General features: G+C 41.4%; 1 protein-coding gene across 5 annotated transcripts in view; it reads right to left on the bottom strand.

The window, feature by feature from the left end:
* FANCC (FA complementation group C) overlaps nucleotides 1-21,328 on the bottom strand; it is a 291,379-nt gene that overhangs the window by 30,261 nt on the left and 239,790 nt on the right. For all 5 annotated transcript variants that reach the window (XM_060101949.1, XM_060101951.1, XM_060101952.1 and 2 more), the window contains one exon: nucleotides 7,587-7,743. In XM_060101949.1, the coding sequence (XP_059957932.1) occupies nucleotides 7,587-7,743 (157 nt within the window). The remainder of the gene's footprint in view (nucleotides 1-7,586; nucleotides 7,744-21,328) is intronic.

The raw sequence follows: 21,328 nt of genomic DNA, 5'->3' as shown, positions 1-21,328 counted from the left end.
TACTGTCTTGAAGAAATGTGATTCATCAAATTTGCCAGAACGATTTTTCAAAGTCTTATATATAGACAATGTGTGTTTAAGACCAAACAACACTGTCATGTGACACATAGAGCCTAAAAATGCATTGATAGAAAATAAGACTAAAATTGAAAATGGTAAAATAGAACCATTCCCTTTGTTCTAAATGGTTTAACTACTCCAGAACCACTCTATAAATTTGATGCTAGTAGAAAATCATTCAATACTGATTACAGGGATTTCCAAATGGCAAAGAAAAGGCTGATCCAACATGTAGAACAGGGCTACCGTGAAAAGCAAGGGGGAAAGCAAGAAAGCTCTAACTCAGTTTGTTGAAAGAGGACAAGAGCTTGGACATGCTCTTCTTTTATGCAGTGTTTTCTAGCAAAACAGCTCAATCAAATGTTTTAAATATCTGAAGACTGTGTGGAATCTTCCTGTTCTCTCCATGCCAATGGACTCTCCTTTTAGATTTCTTTCTGTCCAAATATTTCAGACCTTTGGTTGCTCTCAACCTGCTTCTACAACCTGTTTTAGCTTTTAAAACAGATAAGATGTTAGGAGGCAGGGGAACCTCCTGGAGGTGACCAGGCTTGAAACAGCAATAGCAGAGATTTTGATTTAAAAACCAGTCTCCCTCGCCACTCCAGAGTTGTGAACAGCTTTCTCATCTGCAGCCTTTATGGATGGTTTTAAAAATGACACTCTTCGGGCTTCCCTGGTGGCGCAGTGGTTGCGAGTCCGCCTGCCGATGCAGGGGACACGGGTTTGTGCCCGGTCCGGGAAGATCCCACATGCCGTGGAGCGGCTGGGCCCATGAGCCATGGCAGCTGAGCTTGCGCGTCCGGAGCCTGTGCTCCGCAACGGGAGAGGCCATAACAGTGAGAGGCCCGCGTACCGCGAAAAAAAAAAAAAGACACTCTTCACACTTCCCAAGCACATAATTTCAAGGTCAGTGAGTCCCCTCATAAAGCCCGGAGTGCTCACAGGCCAGGCATGTGTCCCAGTGACATCAAATCACAAAAGCAAAAGTAAGCCGCTTTTCTTATCAAGGGAATCCTCTAAATAGAATTAAAGTCTTAATTTATGCTCCTCTGGAAGCCATAAATTCCCCCCCTAAATCTTTACAGCATCCATGTGAGGGAAGAGGCAAACATTTAACCCCTCTGTATCCTGTTTTATTTTTAAAACGGGACCCTAACATGAACACAACAGGTCACTCTGCAACCCAGAGCTCCACACCCTAGCTCCGAAGCCCCACAATCCAGGCAATTATCTTTCCTGTTAAAATGAAGACAGAAAAGAAAACCTTTCTTGAAAATGAGGACAGAAAAGAAAACCTTTCTTGGGTTCCATCTGTTTGCCTGTTTTTCTCCATCCTACCAAAATCTGTTCCTTCTCAAGCTCTTCTCTTCTCCATATGGTCTAACGATTTCCGTGTACAGATTATTTCAAGTCTAGGGAAACTATGTTACTAGGAGGCCATCAATAACAGGAGATATGCCCTTCTTCTCTCCCCTCACGCTGCCCCCAATTCTTTCACTAAACGTCAGAGGATGACTGGAAGACGATGACGGTGAGCTCCAGACTCTGGTTTCCTTTTCTTATGGACCAGGTTGTTCTGGGGTGCTCATCCCCTTACCTCTGCCACAGCTACCCAGAACTGCGTTGCTCATCTCCTCTCTGCCCAGAAGGACAGCCCCTTCCCATCCCTCGAAAAAACAAGGGAAGACTAAGCAACATAGAGAAGTGCGCGGCGGCCGCGTTCTCTAGGCCTGCGTTGTAGGCAGAGGTGCGGGAGAGGCCAGCTTGTCATTCTGTGCAGTGAACTGTACAGATAACATCAGTGCTTGCTCTCTGTCCTTAGTGTCTAACCTGTTTTCATCCCGGTTCATCAATGATTATTACAAGCCACCTGCCACTTGAAAGAGGCCCAAGAACATGGAAGAACAAAATTCTCAGGAAGGAATCTTTCCTTTTTTCTATCATTTTTTGATTATTTGTGTGTGTGAGAAAGAAAGAGTATGGGTAAAGGGATGAAAAATAATACAAACCAGAAAGGGAAATTATACTATGATTTGAGGTAATTCACAGAGAAAAGTGAATGCCTCTCATAAAAAACAAAAAGGCAGTGAAGACACAGAAAAAAGAAATTCTCAAGCCATCTACATTGATCACCCTTCATAGATATTTTTCCTAAAAAAATAAAGAGAGAAATTTCAGGTGAGAGATAAACTGAAGTTCAGTAAGGCTGGGATAGCTTCTCTTTCATAATCTATTTTTATGTAGTTTTATATAGTTCACTCTGGAATGGAGTTTTTTGTTTTTAATTAATTGCTGATGAGACGCTTTTCCTCCAGTTTATGCGACAGCCGGCAATCACGTCCCACTGTGTAGCTGACTCTTCCAAACCCTTGACAGGGAGGAGCCCTTGTCTTAATATATAAGTTAAAAGGTGACTATTCATCAAGAAATAACACTCTTCTTTAAAAAAAAGACTCTTCATAAGTTTCATTTCAAAAAACTCCTTTACTGAGTTCAAAAACAATTTGGTTTAAAAAAAATCTACTTATATAAAAAATCTTCACCTGTCATGTAAAATAAGGGACCTTTATAAACATGTATTTTCTTTTATTATGCCATGTTCTTCGTTTCTTTCAAATACCAAACTTAAGACGGTAAATATCCCTTTTGCATTTTAAGATCTGTTTTGTTTCAAAACATTCACATTTCTTTCAACAAATTTGAGCTCGGAAAAATGATTCTTTCTTTTTAATCTTTACCAGATGCTGTTTATACTACAAGCAATTTTTTTTTCAGTACTCCATAATGCAATTATTGTTTAATTAGTGATAAATCTGTCATTTCTGGGCTTAAAAAAAAATTAACAAGTACCAAATGTACTTTTGTATTTTAAATTTATCCGTGCTCTCTGAGAGGGTTAAGACACAGGGATGCCAGCTCTGGAAGCAGAGCAAAATCCCTCAAATCTGAAGTTCCTCTTCTAGCCTCGCCCAGTGGCCTCTATCCTGTTGGTTTGTGTAGCCTGAGCGGGGAAGATAGCTCTTCAGCCCCCTGCTGCTTCTTGGCTCAGCCTCTGAGTGGCAGTGACCTCCCAGGTCAACTACTGCCCTGTTTTGTTTTCTCTTTTTGGTTTTTTTTGTTTGTTTGTTTCTCTCCCTTCATCCCTGACTGGCTGCCAAGTCCTGCATCCCCAGCAGTGAAAACAGAACGTGAGATCTAGGCCTCTTTCTTTACAGACAATGCCGGGTGATCTGGTGCCCCCTTGAGGTCGATGCTGGAAAGTGCAATTACTGTCTGAGATTTTTTTTTTTTTTTTTTTACCTCTTAGCTACAAAAAGAAACCACCTCCACTCTTTTCTATTCGATCACTGCTAAATTATCTACCTCAGCTTTTGTTAAATTACATGCATCACATTAAAGAGCTCAAAAAAGAAATGCTTAAAAGACTGCTAATGAGAAAACAGGAAAAGAAAACCCTAGAACATTAGTAAGAAGTTATTCAAACAGAGAAAACTGACATCATCCAGGATGTGGAGTTAATTCTTCAGTATAATTTTTTATTAAAGGGCAGCTGTGTTTGGAATTTTGTGTAAAAGAAGTTTCTTTTTCTTTTGGAAGTGGCTATGATTGCTATCTGGAGAATGAAAAAAAAAAAGAAGCCATCTTATCTCATATGAGGGAGGTCAAGCAGGACACTGAGGTATCTGCATGTTTATTATTCTTAAGCTCTTATTAGATCAAGAACTAGTTTTTCACCCTATCTTTATTGAGGTATACTTGACAAGATAAAGAACTAATTTTAAGGGCGCTATGAAGAGAATACTAGGAGTGTTTCCTGATTTAAAATCTGAATTAACAAAACCACCCCCCCGCCCCACCCCCTCACTCTTTCGTGGGCAAATCTCTAGATCCCGCTGGAGGGGCCAGCCAGCGAAGGATCAGATGGGAGGGCATGGGAACCAGGGTATATCCTGGCCCTGGCATGCAGCAGGGCAGCCAAGCACAGTGCCACCCAGCCAGCACTTTTCATTCAAATGTGGAATATAAACAATAGCATTCTGGGCTCCACAAACAGAATTGTAACTGCAAAACATAACATCCTTCTGATTTGGGGCCAGCCTTGGGAAACCAAACAGTGCCAAGAAAGCTGAATAATTAGCAAGTGGCTTTCACTGCTTTTGGTGACATCAGTTTTTAAGGTCAAGTCTGAAGCTACGGATTAGGTCTTCCATTGCCTGTTCTGTCAAGGGACACACAAGACCATCTGCTTTTGAAAAGTGTCAGTCTGCTCAGTAGATGACAAACTGAGGTTAATACCTTGGTTTATTTAGGAGCACCAAATGTGGCAGGTGGGCATGTACTTGGGGGAGGTCCAGCCCACGAGAGCCAAAGGGTGAGTCTCAAAAGTAAACAGGTTTTGAAAACTTACTTTTATTTTAGAAGTCAAAAGCATATACATGGGGCTTCCCTGGTGGCACAGTGGTTGGGAGTCCGCCTGCCGATGCAGGGGACACGGGTTCATGCCCTGGTCCGGGAGGATCCCACATGCCGCGGAGCAGCTGGGCCCGTGAGCCATGGCCGCTGAGCCTGCGCGTCCGGAGCCTGTGCTCCACAACGGGAGAGGCCACAACAGTGAGAGGCCCGTGTACCGCAAAAAAACCAAAACAAAACACATATACATGCACTTAGAATTCAGGTGATTATTAGGTTAGTGCCTTATTATTCATAGTCTTAATGGAAAATACCACGCCTCGCGTCCTTGAGAGGCCAAACAACATTTGGGGAGATTATTTCACTTTGTACAACCTGTACTACACTTTTATCTTTTGTTTTTGCAACATCTTGGTAACTGTAGAATTTCTAGGGCTAATTCTGGATAGTCCCAAGAGACGGAAACATAATTAACAGTGCTCCATATAAAATACAAGTTATGTAGACCATCACACTTTAATTACTCTCAGAATCCAGCTCTAATGTAATAGGCATCGAGTTTCTTCTGGAGGAAAGTACAACAGTCCTGTGTTAGCTGAGTCTTCAAGATCTCTCTGATACTTATGCACGGTCCTGTCACTGCACCAAGATATTGTGCTATGATAAATGAATCAGATGATGCAATTAGGAAGCAGGTTCTTCAGGTTACCCTTCCAATCACTCAGTCACGTCACAGGCTTATTCCAGCCTGCCTGGTTTTTTGGCCCAGTATGCCTGAGGAGAGCAGCCCACGCCAATCAAGGACTTGCAGCTCTGTATTATAATTACCTCCTTGAACCATAAGGCACAGAGGGGTTACATCCTGCCAATGCCACAATAAATTAAACCAAATAACACCCTCTGGAATCCCCCCTTTAACCATAATGGAAGCTCTGAATGTCTACACACATGATCCTGATAAATGCTTTTGGTAAATCAACTGACTTCAAAACTGTTTGGGGGAAATCATTTTACACTGTAAATTGGAGACCGAAGGTTATACAATGCGGTGTTTAATGGGAGCACCTGCTCTCTCTCTCATACACAGTATCCTGTGTTTACTGAAGTGCTGCTCAGGCCCTAGGGCCACAGGGAAAAGGACGCAAAGAGGCTCAGAGAAGAATCACAAGGTTGCTGAATCAAACCAACTTAGAGAAGTCGACGAAACTGGAATTTTTCTATAGGGAGAAGACTTAAAGGAAATTTAATGAGAACCTTGAAAGCAAGAAAAGAGCTCAGCTACTATATTTTGCCACTGAAAAAGGACCAGAGAAAATTAAATTATAGGATGTATATTTAAGTTAGAAATAGATTTACCTGATAATAAAGGTAATGTTTTGAATGGGTTGCCAGAGGCTTCTAAAAGCCTTTGTTTATATTGAATTTTATTATAATTATTTTTATATAAAGTGCCTTCTTATTTTTCACCATAATATGCAACTCTTTTGAATGATGAGGTCAAGGAGAATTTTCCTAAAAGTAACTCTCTTTGGGCTCTCTCAGTCTTTATACCTATCTTCTTTTCTTTTTTTCTATCAAACACTATAAACTTCTAAATCAGTTGGGTTCAGTTTGTGCCAGCTAACTTGCAGATGAAAGCATCTTGGCTGCTGGTGACTACAACACTATCCATGGTCACCTGGGAGGCCCCAGAATGGGAAGGCAAAGGGGAGCCCAGGAAATAGGGAGAAGGCAAGCACGGCCATGGTCACACACGTGAGCTGGTAGGGACTGATCAGGACCTAAAAAGAGAACTGGGATATTGTAAGAAGGCAGCAGATTCAATTATGATTCTCTTACACAGCCTCCAATTTAAAAGAGAAAGAAAAAAACCAGGAAGTTCTAAGTGAATTAAACCAATAGAAAGTGTCGGAGGGGGGGCTGAGCAAACTCAGCCAACCTTAGCGCACTCTATGCAGAGACTCACCCCCTGCCCAACACGCCTCAGCTCAGCAGGGAGGCACGCACTCTCCTCCGCCCAGTTTCCTGAACACCAACATAAGATTTGACGGTTCACCATCTCCCTCAAGCTAAGTTTCTCCATCTGTACAATAGGAAGCAAATCTCTGCCCCATATCTCCCCTAGGTTACAAAAGCTAATGAGAAAACATGCTAGAGCCCACTGAGGTTCCTGTAAGAGGCCCCAGAAGCATGACACCTCCTGTAGGTTTTTAATTGTTTTTTTCAGAGTGTGTTGGTCTTTATTCCTGTTCTTACAAAAATGCACATAAATTCCAGAGCTGCCTCCCACAGAGGAAAAGCATCCCCATTGGTCGGTGCCGAGGACTGCCGGAGGGCCTGGGCCCCTGACACCGGATTAGGCAATAGGGCCCATTTGGCCCACTGAGCGCCCGACTTCCCAGGCCTGAGAAGTTCTGAGTAGAGGGGAGACTGGGCAGCCCCTGAATGGAGGGAGGGTTCAAGGCTGGCAGGCTGACACCAAAAGAAAACTGACAGAATTCTCAGTTGTTTTTGTTGTTTTAACCATTTTTCTGGGGTTTTGTTTTGTATCTTTTAAGTATTTTATTTTTCCTCTAGTGAAGGGTTAAAAGTTTATTTTTTGAATGCTTTTCTTTGTTAATTGATTCCTCCTATTGTTCATAAAATCCTCACTTTTTAAAACTTAACTTTTCATATGGAAATGAGAAATACTGTTTTAAAAAATTTGTTGTCCAAATGTCAGGTCAATTCTTGTGAATATGCAATATAAGGTGCAATGATCAAGTAAATCTCGAAGCTTGCCTTTTTTTTTTTGCCCATGCCACTCAGCTTGTGGGCTGGTGGGATCTTAGTTCCCCGACCAGGGATTGAACCTGGGGCCACAGCTGTGAAAGCACCAAGTCCTAACCACTGGACCACCAAGGAATTCCCTCACCTTATTTTTAATACATGCTCTAAGTATGCAGAAAAGCCCCCTACATTAGGCATTTCAAAAATAAAATGTAGATAGATGATTATTTTAAAAGGTGCCAATCACTCTTAAGTTTACATTTTTTTCTGCTTGTGCTGACTAAAAGAAATGATACCCAGCATCGTCTTTAAGGATTTTCTCCTCATCAAAAACCAGCACATACCAGCGATGAATCTTTCATAAAGCATTCGATCCTCCTCAGAAAATTTCTGTCACTGGAGATAAGCTTTTCAAAAAGATGCAGCACTGTATTTTCAAGGCTGGGAAGGTGCCGAAGCCAGAGGCAGAGTATAGCTGACGTGGGGAGAGAAATCTTCTTCCTTTCAGTAAGAAATAAACAAAATTTTAATATAAATGAGTCACTGAAAAAAGAAGCAACTGACAAAGGATTAATTTCCAAAATATACAAACAGCTCATGGAGCTCAACATCAAAAAACCAAACAACCCAATTAAAAAATGGGCGGAAGATCTAAATAGACATTTCACCAAAGAAGACATACAGATGGCCAAGAGGCACATGAAAAGATGCTCAACATCACTAATCATTAGAGAAATGCAAATCAAAACTGCAATGAGGTATCACCTCATACCGGTCAGAATGGCTATCATCAAAAAACCTACAAACAATAAATGCTGGAGAGGGTGTGGAGAAAAGGGAACCCTCTTGCACTGTTGTTGGCAATGTAGATTGATACAGCCACTATGGAGAAAAGTATGGAGGTTCCTCAAAAACCTAAAAATAGAACTACCATACAACCCAGCAATCCCACTAACTACTGGGCATATACCCTGAGAAAACCATAATTCAAAAGGACACATGTACCCCAATGTTCACTGCAGCACTATTTACAATAGCCAGGACATGGAAACAACCTAAATGTCCAACGACAGATGAATGGATAAAGAAGATGTGGCACATATATAGAATGGAATATTACTCAGCCATAAAAAGGAAAGTGGGTCATTTGTAGAGATGTGGATGGTGCTAGAGTTTGTCATACAGAGTGAAGTAAGCCATAAAGAGAAAAACAAATATCATATATTAATGCATATATGTGGAATCTAGAAAAATCGTACAGATAAACCTATTTGTAGGGCAGGAATAGAGATACAGATGTAGAGAACGGACATGTGGACACAGTGGGGGAAGGAGAGGGTGGGTCGAATAGGGAGATTGGGTTTGACGTAAATACACTGCCATGTATAAAATGGATAGCTAGGGGGAACCTTCTGTATAGCACAGGGAATTCAGCTCGGTGCTCCGTGACGACCTAGATGAGTGGGATTGGGGGGTGGGAGGGAGGTCCAAGAGGGAAGGGATATAGGTATACATATAGCTGACTCACTTCACTGTACAGCAGAAACTAACACAACATTGTAAAGCAATTATACTCTAAAAAAAAAAAAAGAAAGTTCAAAATGCAGTAACAAATCCAATCTGTGACTTTTTTTCATTATGGTCATAGTAGCAGTTAATACTTATAGTATCAACGAATATGTACCAAGTATCCCTTTGCAAATATGCTTCCACTTCAACTCAAGAAAAAAAAAATGCTTTCAAAAGAACAAATATATAGTGAAGGAAGAAAGAGAGTGATAAAAAATGTGATGGAAAAAGGCCTTGAGATATCCAGGTAAATGCAGTCCCTAATTTAAGAAACAGTTATGTTTGAAAGTGCATCATAATGGTATAAAATGTGGAGTTGGCCCTGGGTTTGAGTCCCAGAGCCACCACCTGCTCACTATATGACCTTGGGAAAGTTACTTAACCTCTAAACCTCAGTTTACTCATCTGTAAAACAGGCCTACCCCCCTCCTAGTGTTGTCAGAAGGATCAAAGGCAATAATAACACATGTACAGTGAGTACTTAGGACAGTTCTTGGCACATAGTAAATATTTAATCACTGTATTTGTAAATCTGTTGAAAATTTTCTTTAGTAATAATTTCATAAAAGGTGGTTGGACTGGTTGATCCACAGCATGATACACTATAGACCCTAACCATTTTGTATAGTTACATTTCTATAGGATAATGTATTTGGAGATTCCTCCTATGTCAGGTCAGTGAATTAGGGATTCTACTTCTCCTGGGAGGGAGCACTAGGGGGACATCTGTCTAACTCTGAGTCACCGGCGGGGGGGTCCTCCCTGTGAATGCTGAGCCTATTCTGGCCTGGTGGAACTTGGCTTTCTTCTCTCGGCCCTGCTTTTCCAAGGCCTCCTGCCCTTTCACCTTCAGGACCACAGAGAGCAGAGTGCTTTTCCAGGTTCTACTAAAGATATTTACTGCTTTTAATAAGAAAAACGAAAGCTGGGGACACAAAGGTTTCCCATTACCCAACAACCCCTTCAGGGTCTTTCCCTTCACCATCACTTCTGGGCCATTTCTCTGCAGGAGCTGGCATGAAGCCCAGGGAATAGGTACAGGGGCAGGGAATGAATAGGCGAAGACACAGGGTAGCAATTTCTAGTAGTTTCTTTTTGTTCTTCTCCCATAGCCTAACTCCTGTAGACCTTGTCCTAGATTAACTCTGGGGCAAGACTGGAAGAGGCTGAAGAATTGTAGGGTCTGTCACAGGAGCAGGCAGAAGGGCAGGAGAAAGGGAGGGAAGCATGGCCCTCATCCGACCCTCTTTATAACTCCCATCTCACCCTGAGCATCAGCTCTTCTGGGAAGTCTTACAGGACCCCCTTCCCTCACCTCTCCATACCTGGCAATGAAGAACTGCCATGGTGCCCCAAACTCGTATCACCTGGCACATTCTGGGGCCACACTATGGATGTCCTCTATTGCGGCACCAGTGCTTTGGGCTGCCATTCCCATGCCACCACCACCCCTGTTATACTCGATGGCAAGGAGCTGGTAGTCACGCATTCAAGGAAGATGACTAAGCACTTCCCGTGTGGCACTCAATGTGCTGGGTGCAGGCCAAACAACTGGGAACAAACAGACCTAACCTGTATCCTTAGCGGTTTAGGGCCCAGTGGGAGGTATACATACATATATATATACACACACACACCAAACTGTGATAAAGGCAATGAAGGAAAAGGACAGGCTGAGGAAAAAGAGAATATCAGGAGGGGCCCAATTTAGACCAGGTGGTCAGGGACAGCTTCTCCAGTTGAGTTTAGCTAGAGACTAGCTTGGTGGGATAGGCAAGGTGAAGAGTAGTGGGAAGAGCACCTCAGCAGAGGGAACAGCAGCTGTGTCAGAAGAGAGCAAAGGTGAGGCGGCCTGTGATGAGGCTGTGCAGGACCCCAGGCAAGGCAAGGGTCTGGTGTTTTATTCTGGCCCAGGTTTTTTTTTTTTTTAAAATGTATTAATTAATTAATTTTTGGCTGCATTGGGTCTTCGTTGCTGCACGCGGGCTTTCTCTAGTTGCGGTGAGCAGGGGCTACTCTTCATTGCGGTGCACGGGCTTCTCATTGCAGTGACTTCTTTTGTTGCACAGCATGGGCTCTAGGTGTGCATGCTTCAGTAGTTGTGGCACGTGGGCTCAGTAGTTGTGGCTCGCGGGCTCTAGAGTGCAGGCTCAGTAGTTGTGGCGCACGGGCTTAGTTGCTCCACAGCATGTGGGATCTTCCCAGACCAGGGCTCGAACCCGTGTCCCCTGTATTGGCAGCCGGATTCTTAACCACTGCGCCACCAGGGAAGCCTTGGACCAGAAGGTTTTAAATAGAGAAGTGCCACGATCCAATTTACATTTCAAAGATCACTCTGATTGCTGCATGGAGAACTCAGTTCAGGGTGGGTGCAGATTTCCGGGGGGAGCTGGTGTTAGCTTGGACCTGGGTGGCACTGGAGAAGGAGAGATAATGTAGTCTAGCAGTAATATCAAGAGATATTGGCAATGAATTTGATGAGAGCTGGTGAAGATGAGGTAGGAATCAAGGCTGTCGCAAGTTTCTTGAGCTGCAAGATGGATGGACATGACATTTACTCAATGGAAAGAAGGGAAGAAAAGATTTGTGAAGGATTTACTGAGAGCTTAGTTTGGGGTGTGTGAATTTAGAACGTCTGAGGCACAATCCAACAGAGGTATGACGCAGGTCCTTGAGTATCCAAGTTGGAAGTTCTGGGGAGAGATCTGGGCTGAAGATCTATATTAGGGAGCTGTCAGCTGGCATGGAGCAGCAAGAGAATGGAGGAGAACTCTGAGGGACAGAGGTCTGAGTGGGGAGAGGGCCCAGGTCTGTGCCCCAAGGAGTTTCAACAGGTAAAGGAAGAGGTGGAGGAGCTGCAGACAGAAGGAGGAGTGCCAGACAGACAGGAGACAGAAGCAGAGAACCATGTCACCAAGGAAGAGAAGGCCAGTCCAGCTGTGACCAAGTCTGCGGAGAGGCTGAGAACATGCGGAGGGGAGCACGAGCACTGCATCGGGCAGGCCCTTTGTGACCTCCCCAAGAAAAGTGCTGGATGGGGATGGAGTGATGGAAGCTGAAGGCAGAGTCCATGAGGAGAAGAGTGGAAGTGCAGCCAGCATTGCAGACTGGTCTTCAGAGGTATGGCTGTGCTAGGAGTGAGTGACAACAGGAAGCCACACAGGGTGGTGGCCTTGTGTGTTCCTGAAAGGTGGTGTTTTAGGCTGACTGCTGATGGGCTGGATGAAGAGAAGCTGGAGAGGCTGAAGGGCCAGTAGCTGCCATTTATTAAGGTCTCACCTGGAACAATGCTAAGCATTTTACTTGTATTTTAATCCTCATAACAACCCTACAAAACAGGTACCATTATTATCCTTATTTTTTGAGGTTGGAGTGGGACCGAGGGCTCACAGCCACGATTTGAACTTAGGAGGTCTGGTGCTGGAGCCAGTCCTCAGCCTCAAGTCATACATAAGCCTCTCCACTCTGCAGGCAGGATAATGGAGGATGTTGCTCAGAAGCTGGGGCCTGGTACAGGGGTGAGAGCAGACAGTTTTCCCGGGTGAGCCAGATGCCTGGACTCTGTGTTCACTCCCTTCAGTGTCTAGGGAAGTCTTTTCAAAAGTCCAGGCTATCAGCCAATTTTAGCCACATTAACAGACGCCTGGGAAGGGATTTCTGTCCAGCTTTCTTGAGGAAGAAGAATACCCCTTGGGAGTAGGGAGAGGGTGTCTGTAGCCTCTGTCTCAGAGCCAGAAAGCCGCTGGGAGGCAGGGAAGCTCTGAGGTGCAGGGGGAAGAGCTTGGCCGCACAGTGGCCCCTCCCTTCCCAAATAACACCTGCTCTCATCACAACTTATCTTTTTTGAGGTTCTATGTGAAATAAATATGTACATCATTAGAAAAGTTTCTCACTTCAGTGAGAGTTCTTCAGAGGCAGTCCCATTCCTAAGCCCTCTGAGCAGCAATATGCACAGTGTAATTTCTATCATGAGGTCATGGTGGCCGAGTGATGCCCAGTGCACAGAGGCAGAAGCTGTTAAGAATGATGAACAGTAGATAGATATGAACAAATGTAAAAGGAAGCTAGTGTAAAATGGTAGTTCCAGCAAATATCTGAATTAAAAGATATTGCTCAGTTACAAAATTACATAAGAGTTGTGTAAGTTCTATACTCAAATCAGTAAGTACATAATATTTTTGTTCTATTCTCAGACACAGTTTGAAAAATGTATATGTTAACAATTGTCTTTTTATTACCCTTGATTCATAGCACACTCTACTAATTGCTGTAAATGATTAAATCTATGGGCTCATGTTTAGTATTTGAATCATCTATTAACAAAAAAAAAATCAAATTTTCTCTAAAACATCAAAGACTTAACTACAATTAATCTTGGATGCAGAAATTACCAAAGCAACATGATCTTAATATATTGCATAACAGAATTTGGCTGGACTGTAAATGTAAATTATATATAATTTACATTATATATAAATTATATCTCAATAAAACCAGGAAAAAAGAAGGCAAATTATAAAAGAAGAAGTGCAAATGGCTAATAAAAATATGCAGATTTTCAACCTTATTAATAGTATAGAAGGGTAAACTAACACATCAAGGAGATATCATTTTTTCATGCTCACATCAGCAAATGTTTAGATGAATGGTAACATCCAGTGCTAAAGCAGGTATAGGATATGGGTGTTCTCAGAAGTGGGACAGGGAATGGCTTTGCCCTTTTGGTTAAGTCATGTGATACCACCTAATAAACTGTAAAATACACATATCCCTAGTCATCATAACCATACTTTTGTGAATCTGCCTGGCAGAAATAAAAGCATTAGTTAGAAGGTATTTATTGCAGCAATATTCTAAAGAAAAAATTAGAAACAACTTGAATGTATCCATTGGCAAATAGCTAAATAAATTAAGGTCCATTCATAACAGGAAATATGTTCCTATTTTTTTTTTTTTTTCTTTTTGCGGTATGCGGGCCTCTCACTGTTGTGGCCTCTCCCGTTGCGGAGCACAGGCTCCGGACGCACAGGCCCAGCGGCCATGGCTCACGGGCCCAGCCGCTCCGCGGCATATGGGATCCTCCCAGACCGGGGCACGAACCCGTATCCCCTGCATCGGCAGGCGGACTCTCAACCACTGCGCCACCAGGGAGGCCCTGTTCCTATTTTATAATGAATTGGATCTATATCCCTTGAGGGATATCCAAGATATGTTGGTTAAAAAACAGGTTCCAGAGTCATGTGTATGATGCAATGCTGTTTTCCTTTTTTTTAAAAAGCTTATTAAAAAAAGAGAGAAAATTGTTTCACATAGATTTCTAATGTTTACAAGAATATAAGGTATGGTTACCAGAAGTATTACAGTGTGATAAGGAGGGGATAATTGACATTTTCTGTATATACTTCTGCATTGTTTGACCTGACCTGATAAAATGTATATATTTCTGTGGAAATGTTAAAGAGCCAATAAAGTAAAAAATGAAAAACGTTTTTAGGGACACTGAAAAATTTCATTCTATTCAACATGTGTTAGTTACAGAAACTCTAAGGCTGTCCTTTTCCTACTCTGTCTATAGTTATTCCATCCTTCTAGCCTGGATACTGATCAAAATGACAAATTCAAGAAAAATAGATTAAGATTAAAAACTTGGCTCTCCAAAATTCCTACCTAATAATCAATCACAGGAAGTTTTCTGCATTATAGCTGTTTTATAATTTCTGACACAGAGCAGGAGAGGCCTGGACAGGACACTCTACCCTGTCCAACATCTCCTGCTATTAGACTCTTCTGGACAGATGCCTCCTGGACATTTAAAAAACTGTACTTTGTTTCCCTAAATACTCAATTTAGTGAGTTAGTTGTGTACCCCATCCTCTTGAAAAATATGTAATTAGGTAAAGAAATTGGTCCAGATGCTTATTAAATAATTTTGGCTCCAAATGTTTTTTATAGCAAAACCAGAATATGGAATTCAATACTTTGCAAGAGAGGTTCCGGAGGGCGGCGATCATCGGTAGGGAATGTGTTCTAACACTGTTTGAGAGGTAGAGGAGAGAAAGGAGCTTCCTTACTCAAGAGGAACACAGGCAGTGTTCCATCTTTCCAAACCAGAAAGAGATCAAGGGCTGGCTGGGCTGCCGGAGTAGCCCAAAGAAATCAGGACCAACTTTTTTGGAGAACTACTTAATTCCAAGGACCCGGAAAGAATATTCTCTATTACATTTCAAAGGTGTATTTCCATGAAAGCTTGATTGAAGAAGTATATCAAATTTGAGGAAACTGTGCCATCATTATCACTTATATGTGCAGAGAAGTCACTTCTTAAAGCAAAGAGCAGCAATACCAATCAAAGGAAATGTACAAATCCCAACATACTGGAATGTCTATTACAAATCAGTATCAGCAGGTTTTTACTTGAAAAGTAAACTTTTTCAATAACTAATTTTGTGATCATATCTTAGTAAGACTAAAAAAAAAGAAAAAAAAAAGAGGATGCCAGGATAGATAGAAATGGGAGTATTAGTTACTACTACTGCTTTGCTAACTTTTTGTCCTTGGTATTACACTAGCTTTTCTTCGTTTAGACATTCATTTATACTGACAATATTTAAAGCCTGATTTTTCTTTCTTTTTTTTTTCTGGCCGTGCTGCACGTTTTTCGGGATCTTAGTTCCCGAGTCCTAACCACTGGATTGCCAGATTTAAAGCCTTAAAGCGATTTTTTCTTATCAGAGCTGAAAAAACACAAAACTAGAAGCTTGGTTGAAGGTTAGCCTTTTCTTGTAATTTATTTTTTTCTTATTTAGCATCTTTGAAGGCTGTATTAGTTTTTTCAGCAATGGAAATTTAGCTACATCTGGACTTAGTTCAGTGATAATTTCATTAGGAGGAAAAGATATAAGCTTGAGAAAACCTAATAAAACATTATCAAAAATAATATAATTATTATTAAAGTCAACAACAATAATAACAGCACAAGCTAACAGTTATTGAGTATTTATTTTGGGTGCCAGGCACCGTGCTAAACATTTTATAGGCACTAGGCCCATTTAAATATGTTTCAGTGTGCCTAGGACAGGTTTGTGTCTGTTATCCCACCATAATTATAATAGGTACCTCTTTTAACTCTCAAAAGTGTCACGGTCTACAACTTATAAGTGTATCATCACCCTATTTGACACTCACAGTTACTGCATGCGGTCAGTTGCTTGGGCAGTCACACACCCACTCTTTCTTTCATTTGTTCATTGGCTCATTCATTCCAGTATGTAGAAGAAATTCTCCAACTAGTTATCAAACTTCTCAATATTTCTGAAGCAATAGATTTATGTTTACCTTAGAGGCCATGTCATGCAGAATTACTTGTACTCCACAAACTTATGAAAGGATTGCAGCAGCCCTCCCAGAAAGGTTTTACACAATGTGCAGCCTGCAGGTGGCTATTACGGCAACCCCAGGGATAGACTTAAGGAGTTTGGTTTGACTTTTAAGCCAAGAAATTATAAAGTTCCTCTAGGTTATCTAAACTGCAGAGAGGAGCAAGCATCTGCTGTTTAAAAGAAGACGGGCTGCCCATTTCTGAAAATACATGACTGTATTTGGCAGCCAAGGCCAAAGACACCCAACCAATTGTAAACCAGATGAAATTCCACTGGTGATTGTGGTAAGCAAATAGTTGGAAGGCTAAACACAGGGCAGGGCACCTTGGTCAAAGAAAGTACATGGTTTCTAAATGACCACGCAGCACATTTGGGGAACTCTTCAAGGGGCTGGGGAAAAGGGGGTACCAGTGAGGAGGTGGTAATGTGAATCAGCCTCCCCGTGTCAACATGTGGCTGGGATGCTCTGTCTATGGGAAAGTGTCCATGGAAAGGCTCCAGCCCTTACGCCACTGCTTGGGGAACTTGCTGAGCTGAAGCCATAAGAATTGGACAAGTTGAAGACCACCCAGCATTTCTCGACAGTCTGTCCCCTGTGGATTAGCAGACATAATTTTCCAAACCAAATAAATTTTATTAGTTACTGAGGGAGAACATGCTATCACAAGTAAAATAAATAGCAAAGGAGTTCAGGTCTACTCATGGAGCCACTACCCTCAGCTTTCCATCTGAGCACTGCTGGTCGAGGAAGAGTGGCTATTCTCTAAGCAGGCCTCCTTCTCGCCAGTAATTTCTGATGCAACTTTGTGGGGTTTCACAGAGGATACCAAGGGGCATTCTCCTTCTCATTCCCTTTAATCCAACTCTTGTTGAAAAACTGGAAATACAAGTTGTTAAGACCATATTCTTCAATAAGATGTATTACTAAATAAATCAGAAATAGAGCTACCAAGGTGAAATGCAAAGAGCATTTTACTTAAAAGTAAATACTGTGAATAATTGCTTTGGAGGGTAAAAAATGAAATTTGCTGGGGTGAGCCACTAGAACCTGCAGTGTGTACTCAGGTAAATGATGTGACGGACACATGCATGTGGAGCACACTTACCACATTATACAGACTTTCAGATTGATTATTACCCAATATCTTACATAAATAACAAAGATAACTGATCAGACTCCTCAGCAAGTTCAGACTCTTGGATAAATTTTGACATAAGTTTAAAGTAGACAGAAAAAAAGACTTCATATTTTTAACCATGAAAATTATGTTCTGACCTTTTTTTTTTTTTTTTTTTGGTGGTATGCAGGCCTCTCACTGATGTGGCCTCTCCCGTTGCAGAGCACAGGCTCTGGACGCGCAGGCTCAGCGGCCATGGCTCACGGGTCCAGCCGCTCAGCGCATGTGGGATCTTCCCGGACCGGGGCACGAACCCGTGTCCCCTGCATCGGCAGGCGGACTCTCAACCACTGTGCCACCAGGGAAGCCCCTGACCTTTTTTTAAAGCATCAAATAATTTAACATTCTATATCTCTTTCTAAATCTTCCCTTAACAAATTCCTGAGTTATAACTTTCGAAAAAATGAAATTAAAATATACATTATAATTTTTAGGAATTATCTATGAAAAACAACAAATACTCTATTGGTAACTACCTCTTCTGAAAGAATGATGGCAGCTTTGAGGTTGTTCACTTTCCAAATGTAATAAATCAATTTGAAAATGGGAAGAAGATCCACTTACTACAGCATAAATAAATAAATGAAACCATTAGGAATAAGAAATGTCTAAAACCTATATGTGAAAAATATGTAAAAGACTCCTTAAGATAATAAAAGTAAACCTGAACAAAATGGAAAAACATAAGTGTTCTTGGATAGGTGGATAGAAACCCTTAACATCATAAAGTTGCCCATTCTTCCTCGGTTAATCTACATATTCAACACGAGCCTCCCTCCAAATAACATGAGCTGACTTTCCTGGAACTAGACAAATTGGTTTCAAAGTTTACTTGAAAGATAAGACAATCAAGAATTGCCAGAAAAACCCAGAAAAAGAAGAGAAATGAGTGGGAAATAGCCTTACTTTATATTAGAAAGACTCTGTTATTAAATCAAAGTGGTACTGATGTGTAAATATATGATAGGCCAAAGAAACAGAACAGAAAATAATAAAACAGGCCTAAATGCATACAGAAATTAAGTACAACTCAATCCACGGATAAGGAGGGTTAACTGTACTACCAACTGTACTCTGCCATTTTACATAAGGGACTTGAGCATCTGTGGATTTTGGTATCCATGGGCATCCTGAAACCAATCCCCCATGGATACTGAGAGATGACTGTATATGACTAAGGGAGCATCTTAAGTCGGTGGAGGGTTGAGGGGGCGAATGCACCCTTTATCACACTCAAGGTGGTAGCATGCTCTGTAACCTGAGAGTGGGGAAAAGCAACAAAATTACTTCAAGAAATAATTTGCAAAACAAAAGGAACCTATAGATTGAAAGAGATTTGTGAACCCATCAACCAAATGCAATGTGTGGACTTTGGACTCTTAATTCCAAAAAACCAAACAGAAGAATTTGTTCTCTGCCTAAATACGTGGTGATGATCATGACTCAGTGTCAATTTAAAAAATGGTACTGTAGTTAATGTTTTTAAAAAATGTACCATAGAGACTTCTGGTTTCCCATTCTGCATGTCAGGAGCTTGTAAGTCACCACTTCGTCCTAACAAAAGTAAAAGGCAGAACAGACTGAAAAATCAACAACTCTTCTTGCATCCTTAAGAGAAGGGAGGACACAGGGCAAACCTTGGTCCCCGAGACTGGAGATAATAGGTAAGCAGATACAGGGAATCATGGCTGACTGGAGCAGAGATCCACAAGTAGAAACCACCACAGGCACCAGTGCTGGGTAGGAAAACCTGAACTGGAATTAGCAAATGACTGGAGGGTCAGTGTGAACAACTCTGAGAGTTAAAAACTCCAGGGAGGGCTTCCCTGGTGGCACAGTGGTTGAGAGTCCACCTGCCGATGCAGGGGATGCAGGTTCGTGCCCTGGTCCAGGAAGATCCCACATGCCACGGAGCGGCTGGGCCCGTGAGCCATGGCCGCTGAGCCTGAGCGTCCGGAGCCTATGCTCCGCAATGGGAGAGGCCACAACAGAGAGAGGCCCGTGTACCGCAAAAAAAAACCAACAACAACACTCCAGGGAGACTCAGTCCTAGAGGGGCCCCCACAATACTGTGAGATTTACCTCCAGGAGTTCCCACCAGGTTCACATAGTAAATATCAGAGAAAAAGTCACCCCTGCTTTAGGCAGAAAGAGGGGAAAGGGAATCACTTTTAAATACAACAGAGCTCTCTGTTTTTCTTAACAAGGCCTGACCTCAGGAGTATTATCAGAGCCTAACTGACCAGGGGGAAAGAAATAACCACTTCCAGACAGCTCTAGGCATACTATCCCACTTAAGAGGAAGAAAAAACTGAGAAAAACTTATGAAGTTCCCAGTGCAGACAGGCTCACTGAAAGCCTGAGACCTAATCTTAAGACTATAGAACACTTCCCCTCCCCTCACATCTCACCACCACATTACAAAAAGCCTATTTACAGCAGTTCCTTTTACTTAGTACACATCTTGTCCAGCTATTAAGAAAAAAATAACTTGACATACCAAAAGGGGAAAGAAACACAATTTGAAGAGACAGAGGAAGAATCAGAACCAGACATGGCAGAGATGTTGGAATTATCAGACTGGAAATTAAAAAGAACTATGATTAACATGCTAAGTGCTCTAATGGATAAAGTAGACAGCATGCAAGAACAGATGGGCAATGTAAGCAGAGAGATGGAAATACTAAGAAAGAACCAAAAAAGAAACATGAGAGATAAAAAAACACTGTAAAAGAAATGAAGAATGCCTTTGATGAGCTTATTAGTAGACTTGGTGGGAAAAGAAATTTCTGACCTAGAGGATATATGAATGGAAACCTTGAAATCTGAAAAGCAAAGATGACAAAGACTGAAACAAACCAGAACAGAATTTCCAAGGGATGTGGCACAGCTACAAAATACAGCATATGTGTAATGGGTCTAACAGAAGAAGAGAGAAAGGTACAGAAGAAATATTTGAAATGATAATGACTGAGACTTTTCCCAAATTAATGTCAGACACCAAATCACAATTCCAGGAAGCTCAGAGAACACATGCAAGATTAATGCCAAAATCCTACACCTAGGCATATCATTTTGCAACTACCAAAAAAAAAAAAATTAAAGATAAGGAAAAACCTTGAAAGAAGCCAGAGGAAAAGAAATATCTTACCTATAGAGGAACAGAGATAAGATTACATCCAACTTCTCAGAAACCATGCAAGCAAGCAGAGAGTAAAATGACATACAAAAGTGTTGAGAGAAAAAACCCACCATCTAGAATTCTGTACCCTGTGAAATTATTCTTCAAAAGTGGAGAAGAAATAAAGGCTTTCTCAGACAAATGGAAATTGAGAGGATCTGTTGCCAATACACCTGCTTTGTAAGAAATGTTGAAAGAAGTTCTTTAGAAAGAAGGAAAATAATATAGGTCAGAAACTCAGAACTACACGAAGAGCATTGAAGAAGAAATAACTGAAGACAAAATAAAAACTTTTATTTTTCCTATTCTTAATTGAGGTAACAGATAATTGTTCAAAAATAATAATATGAACAATGTACTCAATTATGTATGTTTATGTGTATGTATATGCTTACATATGCTGATATGTATGTGAAACGAATGACAGCAACGCTATAAGGAACGAGAGGGAGGAATTAGGATTATGTTGTTATTATAAGGTATTCACACTACCTGTGAAGTGGTGTAGTGTTACTTGAAAGTGGATTTGGATTAGCTGCCGATGTATATTGCAAACTCCAGGGCAAACACTAAAAAAGGTAAAAAAAAAGAAGTGTAACAAATATGCCAAGAAAGGAGATAAAATGAGATCACATAAAATGTTCAATTAGAACCACCAAAGGCAGAAAAAGGGTAGAAGACAAAAAGAGGAACAAATAGCAAGGACAACAAATATAAAGCAGTAATAAATATAATAGATATTAGTCCAACTATAACAATAATCACTTTGAACCTCAATG

This window comes from Mesoplodon densirostris, chromosome 6 (assembly GCF_025265405.1).
Source record: "Mesoplodon densirostris isolate mMesDen1 chromosome 6, mMesDen1 primary haplotype, whole genome shotgun sequence".
Taxonomy (NCBI): domain Eukaryota; kingdom Metazoa; phylum Chordata; class Mammalia; order Artiodactyla; family Ziphiidae; genus Mesoplodon; species Mesoplodon densirostris.
Note: the sequence above shows the minus strand (reverse complement) of the source record. Positions and strands in the feature narration are given on the sequence as shown.